The sequence below is a fragment of the Megalops cyprinoides genome, chromosome 2 (assembly GCF_013368585.1).
Source record: "Megalops cyprinoides isolate fMegCyp1 chromosome 2, fMegCyp1.pri, whole genome shotgun sequence".
Taxonomy (NCBI): Eukaryota; Metazoa; Chordata; class Actinopteri; order Elopiformes; family Megalopidae; genus Megalops; species Megalops cyprinoides.
The window spans coordinates 35,536,202-35,558,160 of NC_050584.1; the positions used below are offsets into that span (position 1 = coordinate 35,536,202).

The 21,959-nt window shown below is 37.9% G+C and overlaps 1 protein-coding gene across 1 annotated transcript in view; it reads left to right on the forward strand.

The window, feature by feature from the left end:
- Positions 1-5,246: 5,246 nt before the first annotated feature.
- Positions 5,247-21,959, forward strand: part of LOC118773336 (inactive N-acetylated-alpha-linked acidic dipeptidase-like protein 2) — a 237,138-nt gene continuing 220,425 nt past the window's right edge. The window contains exon 1 of the mRNA XM_036522222.1: positions 5,247-5,386. Coding sequence (XP_036378115.1) covers positions 5,344-5,386 — 43 coding nt within the window. The 5' untranslated portion in view covers positions 5,247-5,343. The remainder of the gene's footprint in view (positions 5,387-21,959) is intronic.

Here is a 21,959-nt window from a genome sequence, read left to right on the forward strand (position 1 = left end):
CAGCACAACACAAATGGGGAAATGTTCAGAAATAAAATGAACAGGATTACTATTGTCCGTGTTATGTGGCAAAAATAAAATCATGTTGTGTTGACTTCCCAGTCTGTTTTTTTCCTGTCCCTTCCAGGTTCTTTATCATGATTATCTTGCTCCAGCGAATCCACTTGTGTGTCGTCTTTCAGTAGAGAACAAGTGTTGCGAATGAACTTCACTCGCAGCCTCTTAGTTGCTATTGATTTGTTTCAAATGAATGCATATTATGCAGCGAGGTTCTGTCGAAAGGGGAGAGATGACATTATTATCGGGAGGATCTCAGCACTGAGAACCAGCCAGTGTACCAGTGCCAAGACCCTGTCACTTACAAACCATTGGCAGTAACTGGAAACCGCTGTAGCATCCCCTTTCACACTCCCTTCAAGACTCCCACTAGGGATTTGAACAATGCTGCTCCAACAATAGCTGGGGCTTCTTGGTTTCTGTTCCCGCAGCTTTGTATTGAGCTGTTGCCAAAGCAAGAAGGGTATGTGGTCATCTTTATTCTGAAATCGATATGCTCTGCAACATTATCCCTCAGCAATTGTCTAGATGTGTTGCTTATGTAATACATAAAGAGATGGATTTATGCACAATAGTTTGCTTAAAATGTAATAGTATATCTTTGTGGAAAATTCTCCTGTATCCTACAGAATGCTAAGAGTACTGACATGGTACTGGACATGCTGGGTATGGTATTACCCTTTCCATATAAATACGTGCTGTAACTTGATTCTGAAGCACAATCCCCTATATAAAACCACATACGATGATGCATATGCAGTGTACTCTAAATACATAAAGTATAGATATAGATGGACTTTTGAGCAAGTGGCTAAATTACTTTTAATTTTTGTGCGTCATGTGACCTTCACAGACATTCACAGCAGCATTAAACAAAGAACAAAAGTGCAGTGAGTTATTCTTATCTATATACTTGGCAACATGAATTAAAATAGTATGATCATATTGTAAAAATGGAATAACAATGATGTTCAGCGTGATGAAGGTGAAGTCATTGCAATTATATGTATGGTTTGAAAGAATTGCAGTGCACACCATAGCTGCCACCACTTCAGTTCCCTTTCATATTAGACATAGAAAGGAACCTCAATGTATAGTTGTTTAAATAAAAGCACATTTTTATTTACCGTATTGGCTACCAAACAATGCCCCAGATCCTTGAATGTTTTTGATGCAAAGGGGTAGGTAGCACCTGGTGTCATTGTTTGCTCATTACTGTTCGGAAAAGCTGGTGCAGACAGAGGCAGATTTAGAAATGTGCCCTGTCCCCAGCTGTTCAATGGTATGGCAAGGATATTTGCATTCCCCACTCCAGAAGATTTCCATGTTGATTTTAAAGTGCAGTCTTGTGGTCCTGGAGGTGACATTGCATTATATGGGGGTGGGGCAGAAGCTCCCCAATCAAGTGCACTCGGCCAGACTTGGAAAAAAATAATCGTTGCAATTCATATTTCACCGGCGCTGTCAGTCGAAGGGCATCCCGGGAGTTTAATCCATGACTTAGCAAAACAACACAGGAGCAAACGAAGTCTGCTTTGAGAAACACAGCTTAATCTGATGACAGTTATTATTCCCACGGAGATCGGCCACCTCTGGCATAAACACAGAGAGACACTCCGACACATGTTGTTGTCAGCACTGAGAAAGGTGTTAACACAGGCAATGTGCGTCACTGTGGCAGTGTTGGGATTTCAAGAAGATTAAAGGTGCAGGTGTGCAAGAGGAAGGAATCATTAAAACTTAAAGAGCTGCCATAAGTGTTTGTCTTTATGTAATAAATTCTGTTATCATCAAGGTCTGTTTTGGTATGCTGCTCACAATAAATCCTCCAGAGGTTTGGTATTCAAAGTATGTAGGGTTTGACACCTTAGGCATTGTTTTTATTTATTTGTCACAAAGCCTTGCTTCTTACAATTATCAACCCATCTTTGCAAGGGGTTGTTATGTGAAGGGACCTGCTTTTGTAGTTGAAATATTTCTTTGGATGATGTTTTCAAGTAAGTTTATAATTTGTTTATGCTGATTTTACAGAACATTAATTGTGTAGGGACTTAAACGTAATGGATTCAGTAATGCATTTCATGCTTTGTATGCATGACTGGCAACAGGTGACTGTTTGACAGTAACAATGTGACTGGAGTACCAATGGCTTTCAGATATTGTGAAAAAGTAAACTGCTGATAAATATCACCATGTATAATATGTGTGTCTGTTTACAGTGCCCTCCGCTAATGAAAATCACATCCATCCAGGATCTGATTCTTATAAGAGATTATTCATAGTGGAATTCCAAATCAATTGATAATTTAGATATTTTTGTTTTAAACAACATTTTTCTTTTCATTTTTCATTTTTCACATTTCATTTTTCTTCAATTAATTGAGAAATGGCCTTTAGTTAAACACTTCAAACATGGAACAAAATTTTCATTGTAGGGTTGTTATGAAATCAGTAATCCTTTAATTTAAAACAAACAAAAAATGAATCACATTAATGAGCTGAATATCACCCTGGGCAGTGGTAGTGCTGTGTGTGATGTGCAGTTATGACATACTATGTACATACAATATGCTTTACTATATGTTCAAAAAGTAAAATAATTTGACTTTCCCTAATTTTTGAGTGTCTCCTTGATAATTGATGCCATGCATGCTACAAAACTGTCTTTTCATTTCAGAATGATTTTCCTTTGTTCTTCAAGATGCTTAATGAGGGTCTTGCTGTAGATATTAGTGTAGAAAATGTAATTTTCAAGCTGCATCTCTTTGGTAAAATACACCTTGTAAAACGAAATCCTTTTTCTTGCCATATCAATTCACTTCCTAAACATAACAGGCGCTGAACATGTCTATGCACTTACTTCAGCTTTGTTTCTCAAAAAAATTCTTACACTCAGTGCATCAGTATTTATTACTGTGTATAAGTTTGAAATTAAATTTGATTTTTTTTCCTCACACTGGACTCTAACTAGTAGCATATTACATGTGTGTGAGCCCAGAGCATTTAAATGGTGTTAGTATTGGATGATCCTGTCCCAGTATTTTGATCACTGTATGCAGTTGATTCTTAAGTTTGTGTTCCTTATGAGTATAGTCTGTATATATTCACCAAAATGGCAAAAATATAAAAAAAAAATCAACAGGTGTGGTGCAGTTCAAAATTTGTGATGTAATTATTGGCAGTTAAAAAATAAAAGACTAAACATGTAAAGATATTGTGTGAGCTGAAACTATTTTCTCTTCATGGCAGTGACAGACAGGGTCACTGAGTTGTTGGCCCCCTCAAGTGCCTGACAGTACAACTCAGTCTATGTCATTCTGTCATGTGTTCTCAAATTCTCTCAAGTGAACCTGTAATTAATGTAGTCTTAAACCAGCTTAACTTGGACTGCACTGGCATATATTGTAATGCTATTGCAGAAACTCATGTGTAACAAAAGGGTTCTCCAATTTATTTATTTATTTTCTTTTGCATGAACATAAATTTTAGATTTAGATTTGTAACTCCCCATCTAACCTCACCCAGCCAAAATGTAAAGGCTGCTTAGTAAATCAAATCAAAAGCACCCTCCACCTACTCATAATTTTGGATGACAATGAATAATATTCACAGCAAAGGTTAGTTATGATCAATACACTGTACCTACTACACAGTACTATCAATCTTAGTAATTACATTTGAAATGTGAAACACTGGCATAATTCTTAGGTAATTTTTCTTTTGGTCTTGCTTCTTTTCATGTGAACCCACCCCCTCTCCTACTGAATAACTCCTCATCATAAGTAAAGAGGTATATTTTACTTTAATCTCAGTTACATTACAGGGTTGTGGTATTTACCCACACTCAATCCATGTCTTTTACTCATTGATTTAGGAGATTTTAACTGTATTTAATACAGACTGTGTTGTCCACAACATCACATAGCAGGAAAATATATTCGGTCAGATACCAAGCTCTGCCTTGTAGCTGCATCTGTTGTGCTGTGAACCCATCATTTTTCATGGTAAAAAGAGTGTTTATCAAGGCATTTTTAAATCAAACGTGAACCAGGGATTTTGCCTGAACTTCATGTTTGTTTCCAAAGAGCTTGCTGAGCCACTGAGTTGCCAATGTTCATCGGTATGGGGCTATTGATCTCTCCCTAATTAAATGCATATTAGCTGACAATTATTGAGTTGTGGAGCAGAGACGACAATATTATCACTATCAGGCGAGGACTCTGAGGACCCTTGTCGACTCATTTCAGTGCAGAGAATGATCAAGTCTTCAAAAGGAATGACTTTCAAAGAGGTTGACTTTTAACTGATTTTTTTTTGTCTTTGTTGTCTTTCATATGAAATGAATAACGTGGAAAGTGTATGTATATATAGCAAAGACAATTATTTTCTAACTTTTATAAGTTTAAGATGAGTAGAAGTTTTACATCACAATACTACAATCCATAAGTTTTGAGAATTTAAGTTCAGAATATTACTCAATTATGTTTTTAATCGGTCACATATACTGTTGAACATGTAATGTAAACACTAGAGGAAACTTTCTGTTGATCTTCATAAAGTTGTTTAAATTTTTTATTGGCTTGATATAAGATGCAAGTTGGTTCATTCAGTAGTTTCTATTGCTATTGCTAGTCTATTGCTGTTTAAAGTCAGAAATATTTTCAAGGATTAATTCAAAAATGATGTTACTTCCACTGCTGCAGACCAGAAGCTTCATGTCAGTGTAATGTGATTACTGTGGAAGAGTGCTTAAGGAATGTTCGACTGGTACAAAGCCATACTGCTGGCTTTGTCCTTTTCACCATGATCTCTGAGAATAATGCCTCACCTTACGGCAGGTGACAAACGTATCTGATGTCTCCCTTGGGAAAAATGTGTCTGTGCTAAATCTGTGTGCACATAATATCACTCAGGTAAAACATAATACATTTTACAGAAAGAAGCCATCATTCAGAGAAGACATGTATGCAGTGGTGGGGTGTGAACATGCACAATCTACACTCCTTTTACATATGTAGAAAAAAGGGACTGCCCCTGCTACACAAAGGATTTTCCTGCCGGTTTTGTTTAGCTTCAACAGGTGCGTCCAGTACAGTCACTGAGAGGAAGTGATGTCAATCAACAGCAGAACAGGTTAGATGAGTACAGAGCGGCCAGGAAGCCACATATGCTAATTGTGTACATGGGAAAGCAGCTCTAGCATTACAGTTGAACAAGGAAGAGGACAGTATTGGGGAATTAATTATATACAGTACCTGAATCGGTTCTTGCAGACAGGAATTAGCAATGGGGGAGCCTCAGGGATTTCATACAAACACTGCTCTACAAGGTAAATGTTTACATCTCTGCTCTAACATCCTTGCTTCTTTTTCTATGAAAAGCAGTAAACACATGGTGTGCTGCACTGTTTGAACAGGGCAAGTTTGTTGGTACAACAGGGTTTCCTCTATCAGCTGCCAGCATAAACTACCCTTACTGCAAGGTACCTTCTGGTGGTCAATGGCTTTTTCAGAAAAGCACCCTTTTATGTCCTTAATAAGGTTCATTAGAGCAGGCAGGGAAAAAAGACAATTGAGGCACTCGGGCCTTTTGGTTTCTGTCTGGCTGAGTCTTTATGCTCGAAGAAACAGAGCGAGCTACAGGGCGATTACGGGCTAAGCAGGTGCTTGGTAAGACAAGGAACAGGTTTGTATTTCTCATCTTTGCACTTTCCAGATCATGTAGTAATATACTAAAAGGAGAAGAGGAGACATTCTGGTTTGTTGTTGTGGTACACAGATATAGTGTAAACCGCGGCTTGAGTTTATTTCTCATAGTAATTAATTTATTTACGTGTCTTTTGAGTAAGGTTTGTGCTTTTTGAATTTGTGGTTGCAGTAATCTAAGTAAGGGAGCTGTTGTGTCGGGCAGTTTAAGGAAAAAGAAATATTTCAGCCAGGCAGAATTCTTTTCTCCCTCTGCTGTTGGAGATGTCTCTGTCGATCCTCTCATTAGAGCAGTCACTTTTCTTTGAAATGTCGTCCCCACCACCCATCTCCTGCCTTCTTTGAAAATGGTCCTGTATGTCCTCCACTTGTCCCTGAGGCATAGTGTCTTAAATGACTCAAGGTTCCAGGCTGTGCATGTGATGTCCAGTAAACATATTCTGTTTGTCGATCAGTTCGATGTTGGTGTGTGAATCATAGACCATGACGGACGCAACATTTCAAAACTGCTGCTGTACATACAAAGCATGTAGAATGCATGTTGGCTAATGTTATTATGTTGACAGTATACTGTGCACTAAAAGACATTCAGTTGTTTTAATTAGTCAAAGTCCAATTTTATTCCCTATTCCATATTGCTCGCTGGCTCTCTTCATGTATCACTGTAGTGTCTGTGCATTGAGCTGTTCTTTATTGTCTTGAATCTCTGTGTTGGCATTCTACCCATGCAATGCATTAATTCACCTAGTTTAAACTCATACGTGGACAGAAGCAAAGGAAATGCATGTCCCCTTCCCCTTGGTGTCTTTATAGGGCCCAGGTCACCTTGTCTACGCTTGTTAGATTGACTGAACACACTGCTCTGTTTTCTTACTGACAAAGGGGTCAGAGGAGTTCTCTTGATCTGTCTCTGCCTGCAAATTCAGTAACATGTCTCATACCTTAACCTCCTTCAACTTTTTCTATGTTAAAAAAAAATCTGTGTCCTTTACCTCCTGTCATTTTTGTGCATGTGTGCTTTTGCATGCATGCATGTATGTGTGTTTAGAGGGCTTGAAGGCACTGAACACTGTATTTGCCTCTTATCTGGGTGCAAGCAAAAGTTCTCAGTATTGAGTAAATCGTCATGTCTTATTCACTTACCAACTATCAGAAAATGTACTGTCTAGTTTTAGACTGATGCTTGGAGTTGCGCTTGGGAGTATCTTGGTAAGATTAATCATAATTAGCTATAAAAATTTCATATTCACCAACCTTTCCCACATGTACACAATAAGAATATTTGTTGTCCTGCCATAACCTGTGTTATAGATGTGTTTTACACAAAAACTCAGGAACTGGGTGTGGAGAATATTCAGTCTGTATTTCTGTATTGTATACTCTGGATGTCTGTAGCTAGTGTAGACACACACACACACACACACACATACATATATATATATATATATATATATATATATATACACACACACACACACAGCAGTATATAAATGAATGTTGTATTTCATAGGTAAAATCTGGTGTCTTTTCATTTCGAAAGTGTTGTAAAAAGTGAATTTGAAGTATTGTACTGTAGTAGATCCTTTGTTCACTATTTGGGCAGCCTTGTTCATTACCTTTGTATGCTGACACACTGTATGTTGCAGTGTGTCAACGTACAAAAGAAAAAAAAAAAAAACAATACCAACAGCGCTGAGGATTATTGAGATTCCAGGTCATTTTGTGTCTGATACTGAAGAGAATGAGGTGCTTGGCTTCATTTTGCTAAGGGATTTTCAGGTGCTCAACCCACGCGTCATAAGGTGCATTGTTATTGGCAGGTCATTTAGCAAAAAAAGGAGCTGGAGATTGCTTCTTTCATAAAGTCAGTACCAGGCATTGTTTATTTTGTGAGAATTAGGTGGAAATCTAAATTTTCTCTCAGCCATCTTCTTATGTATTTATTTATTTTCTTTTTCTGTTTGAGGTGCATATAGCTCCACTTCATTGCAATTTTGTTCTTCGATGCCATGTCTCATTTGAAATCGTGTTTTATGTCAGCATACACAGCAAAAGACTGAAACACTTTTGTGAATTATCCTCAAGACTCAATTCACACGGTGTCACATTGCATTTCCTGCATCAGTGTACAGAAATGGATCAAACACACAGGAAAAAGTCCTGTTGAAGGCAGAGAATAATCAGGACAAATCCAGCAGCCTGATAGGATAGAGCATGCTATCCCAATACCGTAATACTGTAATCTTGATTCATTGCAGTAGAAACTACAGAATTACACTTCAGAACTGTCAGATTAATCACCTTGTTTATTTATGATGATTCAGTGGGAGTAGGGAAAAAAGTATTCATTTTTTGAAGAAATCTCAAATCTCCACAGGTCTACAGTGGCTTTGGTGAAGCTGTCATGCAGTTTAAAACAGAAATATAAAGACTGGGAAAAACATGGAGTGAAATCAAAAAGGATATGTGAAAAAGGGATTTGAATGCCAGTTGCTGTCCTGCTCCATAGAAAAAACTCAATTTGCAATGTTGCTTTCAGTGTTTTCTTTTCCCCTTCCTCAAAACACATTGATTTACAAGGATACATGCATGCGCAGCCTTTAATGGGGCTCAATGGAAGGGCTCTTCAGTGGTTGAAGTTTCTCAGCCTGGAGAATCCAGTATGATGTGACTCATCCTATCATAATGGACTTGGGAATGTTCACAAGATCTTAATATGCTCAATACAAAAGGTCATACATAGACTATGGGCATCTAAAATTTGCTCTAGGATATTTGAATGGATTCTCATCTGATGCCTGTTTCAGTCAAATGGTGAACGAAAAGAATTATTTGGTCCTGCTCAGTCTTTCATCAGAAAGGTCAAGTGAAGAGCATTTTATTGAAAGGTCTGTTTATTATGGCCGTGTTTTCTTCTTGGCATTCTGGGGCTAGACTATTGAGAATAATAAATCTCTCTGCCTGGAGATAGGTTTTCTGCTGCTTTCTTTATTTCATTTATAAAGCTCCGCTCAATGTGACCCAATTAACCCTTTCCCATCAAAATGCCACTCTCTCACTGTCTGATGTCAATGTACAGGACATTTTGTGGTGTAAAACATGCACATTCTTCTTTATTCTTCCTTGTTGTTTTTGTTCCTTTCATGGGAGTTTTTCATCTGCACTTTCGCCTCTGGCTTGCTCACTAGGGGTATCCCGGGCTCGTCCTTTGAAAGTGTTTTTTTTCCCCTCTTCCAGTACTGTACATGATTGCCTGAATTCACCTGCTCTGCCGTAAACAAGATTATTCAGTTTACTTACCATGCTAAACTATACCATCCAGACACACTCTTTGTCAGAATAGATTCTGTATTTTCACATTGTCTTTGAATTGATTATGAACCTACATTGATGCGACTTATTACTGTGTGGCTTGTGCAGCTATATCCAATTGATTTCAATGCTGTCACTCTACGTGACTGCAGATCTGTTTGCCTTTGTTTCATTTCATGTTGTGCAGTTGTTGTAATTTGGCACAGCTATTGTGTAACATGCTCTGTAAAACACTATTTTAAGTACAGCTTGATTGATTAGGTGATTGATATTACTGTGTCACTAGGGGAATACACAGTTATACCAGGATGTTTTATCTTTCACTGTATTCTTAAATGGACAGATGAATGGGGAAAATGGGCTCTCGATGAAAGGGACAGATGCTCAGCTCATTCCTTCTCTGTAACCCCCTCTTGGATGGTAATGTGTTGTGGGCGACACTCCTAGGCTTCCCGTAATGCAGCTCATGAACTCTTCAGGCAGATTTATTAGAGTGTCAACACAGGCAGCAACCCCTAGTATGACATGCTTGATTGCTAATAGAGGTGGGAAAGGAAGAGAACAGCCCATCAGTGCAGGGGTCAGTTATTTATGCCAGACCGGTTCTCACATGAGGAGCGATCAACTACAGACTAGAAGTAGTGTGCATGGGCAGATGGAGCTTTTTAATTCTGCCATCCCAATGCTGAACTTAAACCTTATTTTCTGTTCATTAAAGGAAGTTTTTGCTGAAGTTGAAAAACACTTAAACACAAATTGAAACTCCATCCATTTTTAGCTGCATGCCAATATAGTACTTAATGTTGATTATTTTTCCTTCAAACAGCAGTGGCCATCTTGGTCTTAGGGAGCCACATCAAATTCTGGTTTTCATTCCACCCCAGAGCTTGATATACCAGGTATAATCCTCAGGTGCTTGTTATTCTTTGTGATAATTGGACTTTACTTATGTAAATACAAGCAGGAACATGACTTTTGAAAAACATCATAATGAAATTTATCCTGTAAGAACTGGAACATGGATATGTTCTGATAGTACAAATAATGCAAATGCTTTGTGTGTGCTTTGATGACAAGGCAACCTAAACAGCTTTGTAGAACAATCATATGAATCAACTTGAAAGTAGGCTCTGCATAGTGCTGGATGGAACCTTTTTGCTGTGTGACTGCATAATATGAGGGTTTCTGTTGTATTGCATGCAAGGGAGAAACGCAAGCATTGATTCAAGTTGCGATTCTTTATATACAGAGAGGAATACAAAGTTAAGCTCAGTGTGAAATGAACATAGTTCTGAATAACAGAGTTGTGATGTCCCAGGTTACCAGACTCAAAATGAGTTATGCTGGAACCACAGAAAATTGCATAGAAATCGAAATGAGGAGTGGCGGATGCTTGCTCATACTTTTAGATACAGATTTCTGTCATTCAGATTCCTCTGGCATTCATTTATGGATTATGTTTTCATGGATTTCCTATCTGCTTTTAATTCCATTTAGCCACACCTGTTACTGAAACAATATTTACATGCAAACACAAGTCTGGTGCTATGGATCAGGGCTTAACAGTATGTCATTGCAGGAAGTTTTTTTGTCTGATTAATTGGTTTTAAATACTGAACTTCTGGGGTGTCCTCTCCACTTTTCTCTTCTCAGTTCTTATGAATGAGATGACGTCTAATAACAATGGCCTTGCTCTGATCATATATGCATATTATATAGCATAAGTTAAACATTTCTAAGAGAAATTTTCCTTTTTTCAGTATGTTAGATGTGGTGTAAAGAAAGTTCTTTTTTTTAAAAATTGAATGTTTGAAAATTGAAAAGAAAACATCCTGAAGAAGGAGGAAAGCGTATTTACCATTCCCTTCAAAAGAGGAATCCCGAGCCTAACCAAGGACAGTTGCAGCTTTGCTAAACTCAAGACTGCATATGGCAGGTTACTGACATACCATGGTTAGCCAGTCCACAAGCAACTTAATGTATATTCTGAGACTTCTGTAAATTATTAACATTGCAAGCTAGTTGACTGTATGAGTTTGGGAAACACAAATGTCAGTTTCTCACTTATAGGAATAGTTTCCTTTTAGAGATCTCCTTTTAGAGATCCTTAATAAAAACTCGTTATAGATTTGTGTCATTTAACATAGAACATTTGCTATATGACACAAGCAGATTTCAGAGTAGTATTCCACTTAATTACTTGTCTAGCTGATGCTTGTTCCTTGACCACCTGAGTTACTAAAGACTTTTTCAGGTGTTTTAATATGCCCAAGCGATAAAACACAGGGGTGCTAAAATGGTGTGCTTAGATTCCTGCATCTTAAATTAAGGAGATGTATGAACCATGGCTTTTTGCTGCTTTATGTTAATTAATGTGTAGGTGTTCCATCTTTACCTTTTCTAAAATTTGTACCTGTGCTGCTAGTTTTCTTCTCCCTTCTTTACACAGCATTTTTGTTGTAGCATTTAGTAGTCTGTCATAAAACTGTAAATACATTTCAACAAGTATGCAATTGATAGTCAGCTAATATAGTCAGCTACTATCACTAGAGTAACTTTGAATAGTAACTCATATTATAATTACATAATTTTAATATTTAACGTTGTAATACCTTGGTGTGTAAGTAGTACCTTTATGTGTAAGGATGGCAATGTCTCAGAAAAACAATACCAAGACAATGAAATGGACTAAACAGCTGCATGTACTGAGTCTCTACAACCAAGCATTAAAATGGAAAAAAAAACACACCACACTTTATCGAAACCAACGCAAACACGCAACCAAAAAATGTAATGTGAAAGGAGACCAGCGGGGGCAGGGGGAGGGGGGTAATAATCGCACTCGAGTTCGGACCAGCAAAACGGACCAAGTGTGAAAACAGCCTAAAAGATACATTATTAAGGTCAGTGATGTGTCTGTTTGAACCCCTTTGGCTCTGGTATTTTCTTAGAATACATTGTGATTTCGTTCAACCCCTTGTTTAGCTGTCAAGAAATTGCTTCATTAAAACATGAATAGACTTGTTTTACACAATCACTGATGTGTCCTAAGGCCATGCGTACTGATCTTGTTTGGATGTGTATTGCCTTCAGTTCTGCAACCTCTCTCTGCTGTATGTTTATGCTGCGTTTATGCAGAAATATATTGTATAGTGATATGCTACTTTTAAATTAAAAGGTTTAGTATTATGGTTTAGTATTGGTTTAAGAATGTGATTGGTGTCACAAAAAATGGAGTACAGTAGTATGTGCTCTTGTTAAATGAAGTCTCTGGCTTGAGCTGTAAATATTACAGTATAATGGCTGTTTGCCTCAAATAACTCCTCATTGAATGTTGCCAATCCATGTTGTCTGCTTGATTCTGCTGAGAGACCAGTGGATTCTGTTTTAGACTAATGGATGAAGTGTTACTGCAGATATGAAAAGTTGCTGATGTACATTTTTCATGCTACAATGTATTGCAAAAGGCCAAGGATATCAATTTTTCCACACATAACATGGTTGGACACATACTGCAGGTCTTTACGTAATATGCCATTTGCTGTGCCTGGGATCGCCTCGGGATACAAGCACCACGGTGGTCTACAGCTCCCATGTGAGATTTCTTAAACATAATATAATGAGACGTAGGATACCAGGAAAGCATGCCTGTATATGACTGTATGTGCTGAAATGTATATGTAAGGGGTTTCCTGTCTGAAATATATCCTATATCGTGTGATTTGGTCAGTTTTTTTTTCAATATGAAGTGAATAAATGCTGTTGTTGCAGATTGTTTTAAATGAAATGGAAGGATGGAGAGAATGGGAATGGAGGAATCAGAAATGATGCAATGTGCAGGACAGATTTAATGTTTCTTCCCTGAAGTTCCCTCCCTTGCTTTGTTTGTGCTTTACCTCTGATCACCACATGCAGAGCTGTATTCAAAGTCTCATGTTTGTTGAACTCATTACTTAGTTCCAGAAAAACCTCTCTCAGCATGTAATTACACCCCTGGTTTGCTTGCACAAGATTCATGATTACATCTGCATTTTGGAAGTGCAGCTCTTATTTTCACACCGGGATTGAGAGTCTTCTCTTAACAGATATATAATTAGAATAAACAATCCCAATGTGTTTATACTTATTAATTACTATGAGTTGGCAAAGGGGTCACAAAAACACGTTTTGGCGAAGGGGAGGCATATTTTATTTGCATTATTTTCCCATATCTGAACTTCTGTGGGTCTGCCAAATGGTAGAAAGGTTCATTTGGCCTTTGCCTTGCTCATTGAGTAATTTTTCACTGAAACTAATTCCAGCTGAACTGATATTTGTCAGTGATTCTTTACATTTGTATAGCTACTAATTGGTTTTGTTTTAAAGATGTTTGGATTAATATGATGTTGGCTACACTTTTTAATTCCATCATAAAGCCAAATATTGAGCTCAGTTTATGCTGCAGAATTTTACATTATTACCATATATATGTTTCAAGATTGCACAGGGTTGAATGGTCCAATATACTGAAGAAAACTATACAGTTTCATCTGGAGTTCCCTCTTAAAGTCTGAGAAATGAACTGTTGCAAAAATGAGCTTCATTTCGAAGTTTAACTCAATGTACAATGTTCAGAGGAATCCGTTGTATTGCTTTTGTAAACCACAATAATGGTTAGACTAAAGCAATTCTTTGTCGAGAAAGACTGTTAGGGTCTCCAGTGGGATGTTTGTGTGATTACAGACCAAATTGAAGGTAAAATAGAGGAGCAACTGTTACATAAGCACCACAGCAGTACTTTAATTCTTTCTGCTGGTTTCAAGGGTACAACATTGCTCTCTCTGAATGTTACATTTTTTGGAATAGTACTTAATCTAAATGTACATGTTGCTTTAATTCCACCTCTCCTGTGTTACTCTGCTAAGAGGTAGGTTCATATCCCTCTGTTATTGCCTCTCTAGCACAGTTTTCTAAGTATTCCAGCATCATTGAAGGATGAAACATGAGGGGAAGAGAGAGGTGTATTCCCACAGCAACTGCTATTCAGAGAAAGAGAGAGAGGTAAAGTGTGTGTTTGTAGTACACCTTTCAAAACTCTGCTTCGGCTTGCACTGATTGATTCTCAGGGTTGATATTAATAATTTACAGCATACGGATTGTCTTCTTCATTTGTGGCAGGATATATTACGCTCTTCTGAGCAATAACCTCTCCTCAAAACCCAGGGTGATCTCAAGTGGGATAAAAAAGACCCCTTTAAAGGAATGCTTTTAGTTTCCTGAATGCAAAGGTAAAGTACAGCAGTGATTGAAATGCACAAAGGCACTATATCAGAAAGTGAAGGTGACCATTTTATACATTTTTCACTGTTCTTTTAAATCAGCCTATTTATTGGAATCTAGGGTCATCTCTCTCTTTACTCTTTTACCATGCTGTCCTGTATAATGTATTTTTATGCATTGCGTTTGAAGGACATGCAGACAGGGACAGCTAGACACAGACGTGTACCTTACTATAGAACAGGTTCTCTATTTTCACACAGTGCAGCTGCTTTATCCTTCAGGGAGTTAGTAGGAACATCTCAGCATCTCTTGTATTATTAAAACAAGATGAGAATGCCCTCTAGCAGAAACTGCTACTATTGTGCTCCTGTTCATTATCAGGAATTACAGTGAGGGCATCCTGATTCTTTTTTTCATGGTGACACTGATCAATTTTTTCTGACGTTATTTAAAAAATGTGCTTTAAGTCTTTTTAATTATCTTTGTAGGTAGTACCTATGCATGAAGTAAGTGTAGTTGTCTTTAAGTAAGTGCAGATCTCTTTATAATCAATTTACAAGGACATCCCCTCCCTTTTGTTAGAAAATAAATGTAAAGTAATGTGAACTGTGAACACAAAAGTGTTTCAGGAAATGGCTGGGGGACAATATGCTTGGGTCAGTTTGCCTGTGCTTAAAGTAATATGTTGCCTAAAAGTCCAAATTGTGAGTTAAGTAATGCAAATGTATGTGGTTGTGTAACTTCTGATAATTGATTTCCCTCTCGTGTCCCAAAGGAATGGCAGCATAGAATATGAGTGAGAAACAAAATCCTTAATGGTCTGTACTGCAGGCACATGTGTTCTGTACAATACAGTACAAGCTAGAGTTGTATACCACCTGTGTACCCTTCAGCATCTCAAGGCACATTATAAGCAGGTCTCAAATGGCAGCCCAAAAAGTGGGCCCAAACAATTAAAAACACTCCTTGAGTCCAAAGGTGGAATGGAGCCTGGTAACTGAAAAATTGATGGCTCTTCTTTGGTCGAGTTCTAGGGATAGCTAACAGCCCACTGTCATTGGTACCAAAGGTTTGAGCTGGACTACATGGTAGAATAAGATCATATAAGTAGGCCTACCACATACATGACTTTCAGTCTTGACAGTGCCACCACAATCAAACATTGAAGTGATGGCTACAGGGGGCAGATTTCAAAAGTAATTTCCCACATATACACTCACAAATTTCATGCAGAACAGTATGCTAGGGTCCAACTGTTAGGCATGATACACATGTACTTAGCATGTGAATCTTGCTACATTCTGCCAGTGCTTTTTGGGACAGGTGAAATTGGTTATCATGTCTGGCTGCCAAGGGATTTCTGAAATGCATGATGGTATTTATGTGACAAACAAAGGAGTACTTCTCTGGACATTCACTGTCAGCTTGTTTACTATCACCGGACGAAGCAACATCACAGAACTGTACTTGACACATGAATCTTAAGTAAAAGACGACAATTTTTTTTAAAGTGTTACAGTCAATGCTATTGTTTCTAGCCAGGTTTTTTGTTAACATGTGTACTGCCTGTCAGGGAAGGGGTAGTAAGAGCAGAATTTGTTGCTCCTCACATAAAATAATACCCTGATAAGAACAACCAATTCTGGTGCCCGCAGCTGATTGATTGAAGTAAAACCTTCTCCTTCCAGTTCAATTCTCTGAATAACAGATAACATAATGTTAGATTAAAAATTGCTTTTCAGCACGTATACTGTTAAGTAATACTATGAAAGGCATGGCTATTGATCGTGTGTAACTGTCAATCCATAACAACTGTTAAGCTTGTTAGTAACAGTATTGATTTAACTGTTTTTGTCAAGTTCAACTGGTTGTGATATTTTTTGAAAATATTTGGATGCACAGCAGAAATATAAGAACGCTGTTGTTTCATTGATAAATATTTATTCTAAATGGTGTATTTTCCATTTCTCTCTACCCTCTCATCGAAAAGCTTTTCTATTACGTAAATGGAGGTCTAATTCATTTAAGTGCTAAAAGTGCTACAAATAAAAACACATACAGAGAAATCCCTATATGTTTGTAATTTTGTTACTGTTTATCAATTTGCCACATGTCATAGTAAGATTTTTTTTCAGTCAGTGAAATTGTTTCTCGGAAATACTCAGGTAGTCGTAAAAAAAAGTCTACTGTTGCTTTCACTTGTTATTGCTAGTACTGTTTCTCGTTTATTTAATGTTTACTCATTTTACAACTGTATGAGAATTTTGGCAGTTATACTGTTATTTTCTGTCACGGTAGGCGAGGTGGCATGAGGTAAAGTCAGCTCGATGTCAGCAAAATTCAAAATTGCCAGGTCTTTGAGATACGCGTGTGTTAACCTTGCTTCTTATCCAGACATGGGCCGTTTAGGCTCCTATGTTTCCCAGGAAATGCGCGTTTGGGACATTCGTTTGCCAAAATTGGTGGCGTGTTGCTCGAAATTTGGGTGCGTCTCATTACGAGTATTCCCTAGCCAGTAATAGTTGTAAAATATTACAACCTCCTGTTTCTGGCAATGGGCAAGGCGGCGGAGGCGATCGAGACCGTCTGCACAGAGAATGAGAGTGAGATGGCATAGTGTTGACACACCTTGTTTCCAGTGCTTTCGACTGGATAAAGCAGCGGTTTATGAAGGCTCTTTTACGAAGACCTGGAAGCGTCACTGCAGTCTCGGTTATGCTATGAACTCAATGCAGTTCCAGGTAGTAGCAGGATATCTCGTGACATATCTACAATCGCTCTAGTCCCCAAATCGGCGGCAATATTTTGTGTAGCTAGCTAGTAAATTATACTATGGTCCAAGATTTTCCTGCTTGTGTCACTTGTCTCGCTATACATTGCGAGCTACACCGTGTCCTACACGCATTTAAACTTTTTTCCTCTTTTTTTAATCTCTTCACGATGTGGTCAGATGACAGCTGGGAAGGGAGGATTTACTCTTATATACTCTTATTTTTTAAATTTTATTTATTTATTTATGAAATGCAACACTTACGTAGCAGGAAAGCAAATACAAATTGTATTCATTTTATTGTAAAACATTACATTTACGCTTAATAAATTACAATTTTAATACACTACATCGACAATACTTCACATACATTGTCGTCTTTGGAAGGGGCGAGCAACATGTTAATTCAGTCGTAGGAGCATTCGCTTTAAATGAAACGGTAGCTACCTAGCAAAGATATGTTGAATATTGCCCCATTGACACTGACAGTAGGCCTAATAACAGGATGACTCTATAAATACAGCTGCAAACACAAAAATCGCACACTACCATGAGAGAACCTCATATCCATCGGTCTCTGTGTTTCAGCCAGTTCCTTTTTGGGACGGTACGGCACGCATACGCCTTCATAAAATTTCTCCACACTTATTCTGAAATCAGCCATTTCATATGAAGAATTAAACAATGTGGTCAGATATTGCAGTCCTTACGACTGGTATGCTTTTGCTGTATTACTGATGTAATGTTACCCGATGAAAAATGTTGAAAAAAAAAAGACTTATTTTTTAAATAACAGTATTCTGTACTAACATTTTAACTTATTTCTTTTCATGCTCGTCTCTGTTCCACAGCTGCTTTATTTTTCGTTATTAGTGTCTATTCGACCGTCATGATTAAAGTGACTGTCTAGCGACTGCGTTTGCAATGAGGACTTCACAGCTCCAATGAGAGTCACCAAGCTCTGGGCATTGAGGCATGGTTTTCTAGGACAATATACATTTATTCACAGCGTACAACGTTGTACCACCCATTTTAATAGACGTAGGTGCGGATACCAAGTACCAATCCCAAAAACTGAAAAACGTGTAAGTGAAGGATGTGAGAAATTGTCACCAGGCTTAACTGAATTTCCCCTGCAAGAGGAAATCTTCAAACTTCAGGCACCCCAGTCTAGTTGTACTGTCAATAGGTTTAATTTAAGAGTATTTTTCAGTGAAGATAAATTATTCAAAGCACAAACATTACTTTGTTGTGTACATTTAAATTTGTAGTCATGTATGAAACTATGCATGAAATTTCAAATCTGCTCACTTGTGTTAATTTAGTTGTCATTAGTAGCTCAACAGTAAATCTATAGTGATGATAATTGTTTTAAAGTGGTTAATTTTTCTTAATTATATTGTTTCCTCAGACAGGGGCACGATCATTTTAGATGTATGAGCCCCAAGCACATGCATAAGTGATTACATTTAAAGGATCAGCCTCAGGAATGAGGAGAAAAGGGAGGTCTGGAAACCCATCCTTGCAGAACTAGAGTCTCAATCTCTATATGTGCAAATGTAAACATCACCACGGTGCTGCACAATGTGCTGATAATCTTTAACATGCTGCAGCAGAGCAGCAGTAATTGATGCTTTTAGATGTGTGCAGTGACGCGATATACAAAAAGTCTAATTCATCAGAGATGAATTATAACATATGAATCATTTGTGACAGCTTTTCTGATTTACTAGTGCTCTCATGACAATTTGTTGTAACTAGTATTTATTACAGTGTTTAACCCTGTGGAAAGAATGCTGCTGTGTCATTTCCAGTTCTCTTCATTTGTAACCAACCATAATTTTATCACACAGGCATTTAGGGAAGTAGAAGAAATATGCTGTAGTTGCTCCAAGTGAATAAAGACAGGTTAATTATGATGAAGCATGTCATTCTCCTGTTTTAGCAATATAAACATAATGGAATGGATTGGCCTTTGTTTTTTTTTTTATTTGCTTAAGCTGTTAAACCCCATTATATATGTATATATATATATATAAATATATATACATATCACACACACACTCACACACACACACACACACACACACACACACACACACACACACACACACACACACACACACACACATACATATATAAATCCAGAGTTGTGGCAAAATGTATGGCATCTCCCAATGAGTTTGGTAACCTTCGGCCTTCATTTCCAGGTGCTTTCAGGAATAACCATTATATCTTCTTTCTCAGAGTAACTTCGAACAGACTAGCTCCTATCCCTGGATGAGGCTCCTGCCTACATATGAACTGGAATGATTGGCACCTAGGCTTTGAGAAATTTGTATCAGTTTTTTGAGCAGTAACCCCTTAAAAATGCAGGACAGGGGGCCTTATCTTGCCCAAACACCTGTGCCTGGCCTACTTTAGCATTCAAGGGCTTATGCCTCATAAATATGTGACAATGCTATTTGTTGTGCTTTTATAGCAGTCACAGACTCTAGATATGAACAGCTTTTGGCATTGTGCCCCGATTTTTCCATTCTGCGTTTTTTTTCTGCGAAGATTACTATTTATCTGCTGTAATGTTATGTGAAAATACTTTTACCCATTAAAAAATCCAATAAAGAAATGCCTCTTAAATGCTAAAGAAGGAGCACATCAGAAAAGGAGAGAATAACAGCTGTGTGATATTCTTTGACATGCCCTGTGGTCAGAAGGATACATGCGTAAATGTTATCTCAGCAATATAAGTTCAAAAGATACGCAGCATTCCTAAATGGATATTGGGCTTCCAAACATGGACATTGTATGCTATCAGCGACTAAGAAGTCTCTGTTGGGAGGTTGGCAGGCAGAGAATACTCAATCAGACAGCACCCCCACATGAAATTACAGGCCACTCTTTCCTCAAACTATAGGATCAATGTAATTAATGTTGGGGAATGTAGCTGTAGGGGAGATGTGTGTCACAGCATCACTCATCTTGAGTGACTAGAAAGTGGGGAGTCAACTGCCATTTCTGAAACTGGAGTAAAAACAGTTTAGGCTGTCGTGATACCTCAAGTCAACAGAATTACAAAGATAACTTTTGAAAGCTGAGAACAAGTTAGTTGCTTACTATATCCAGTGGTGCACTGTGGTATCTGAATGATGTGCTTTTGTTTGATGATCTTTGAGTGGTATTGTAATCTGAATGAGTCAGAGATTGGGTTTTGAAAACACTGGCTGTGTATGACACCAGAAACATATCCTGCTGGCCATACTGAATCTGTTTTTCATTTTAAATGGAAATTGAGGGGTTTAAATGCTTTCCCTGTAGGCTATGAAAAAAAGAGAAAAAAAAAACAATGTCAAAGTGCCTTCCATTATTCTTACCTCATACAGTATATGCAATATGATGGAGTGTACATGCATCAGTTTTTGTGCTTAGACACACACAGGCTAGGTTGAAATCTTCACACACCAAATATTTGACACCCATTTTATACTAAGTTTAGGGAGTCATACATCATAGCATGATTATTCCAATATGGCCACTGCATTAAACATGGGGTTAATCAGGGTTCTAACAAAAGGTATAAATAAATAAATAAGTCTGCATTATGTGAAGTATTACTGCATGCAGTTCTTGTGTGTCATACTTCATCTAATACAGCAATATATAGCAGTCAGCACAGCCTCTGCCACAAGTTTACATTTACATTTATTCATTTAGCAGACGCTTTTATCCAAAGCGACTTACATAGGTTACAGTTCTTTACAATGTTATCCATTTATACAGCTGGATATTTACTGAGGCAATTGTGGGTTAAGTACCTTGCCCAAGGGTACAGCAGCGGGGATTGAACCGGCAACCTTTCGGTTACGAGTCCTCCTCCTTAACCACTATGCTACACTGCCACCCAGTTTAGGTATCCCAACAGTTGGATAATGGTTGTCTCACTGCCAACTGTATGATGCCCCACGTTTTCAACTTTCAAAGATGGGATACCAAAGGAGTTAAGGGTTAAGGCAAGTGGAAGGGAAATGTTTTCTTTTGCCTTCATCATATATGTCAGTGAAATGTTTCTGAAAATTTTGTGGTGACTTTATAGAGCTTTTTTGTTGGTATTTTGGGCAACAGGAATGGGAATAAATGCTGAATCAATACTACAAGCATTTCATATGTGTCCTTATTCAACTTTGTCTAAAGTGTAGGACAACAATTTCCCTTCCATGTGCACTGCATTGACTGATCATAGGAAATTGTGGCTACTTGTGATCAAAGGAAAAATGAGAAGCACCCAGCATTCAGTTAACTGTGCTGCGTCATTTGGGTTTTTAATTTTCCACCAAGGCAAACTGTTCTGACATTGACTGAACCTCTGAAGAGACTCCTGGTCCCAGAGGATGCATGTATCATAGTCATTTAGGAGCTCTGCCAAAATCCTTATGATCTGATCAGAAAAATCAATATGGAATGCATGTTTAGGAAACATTAAACAGCCATTATGATTCTTAATTGTTCTACATTATCAAGATGTCAAACTGTTCTTTCAGACTCTTGTCTTGCATATTAAGTTACAAAATGCTGCTGATTGCATTGTCTGGGATTCAATTTTGGTCTGTCTCTTCCATGGGGAAGTTATCTTATAATTAATGTTAAAAGCTATATCCCTGATGCCTGCAGGCACAATGCTAAGTACAGTTTGTCTTGTAACCTTATTGATGCTGTCCACTTATTCTTGTAGCCTATTGTAAGGACTCAGGCAGGGACTCAGTCGCAGACCAAGAGAGCTTCAGGTTGCAGGCGGGTTTATAAATGACGGCAGGAAAGTAGCGAAACAAAAGCAGGCAGGGTCGAAAACCGGAAGGCAGTCC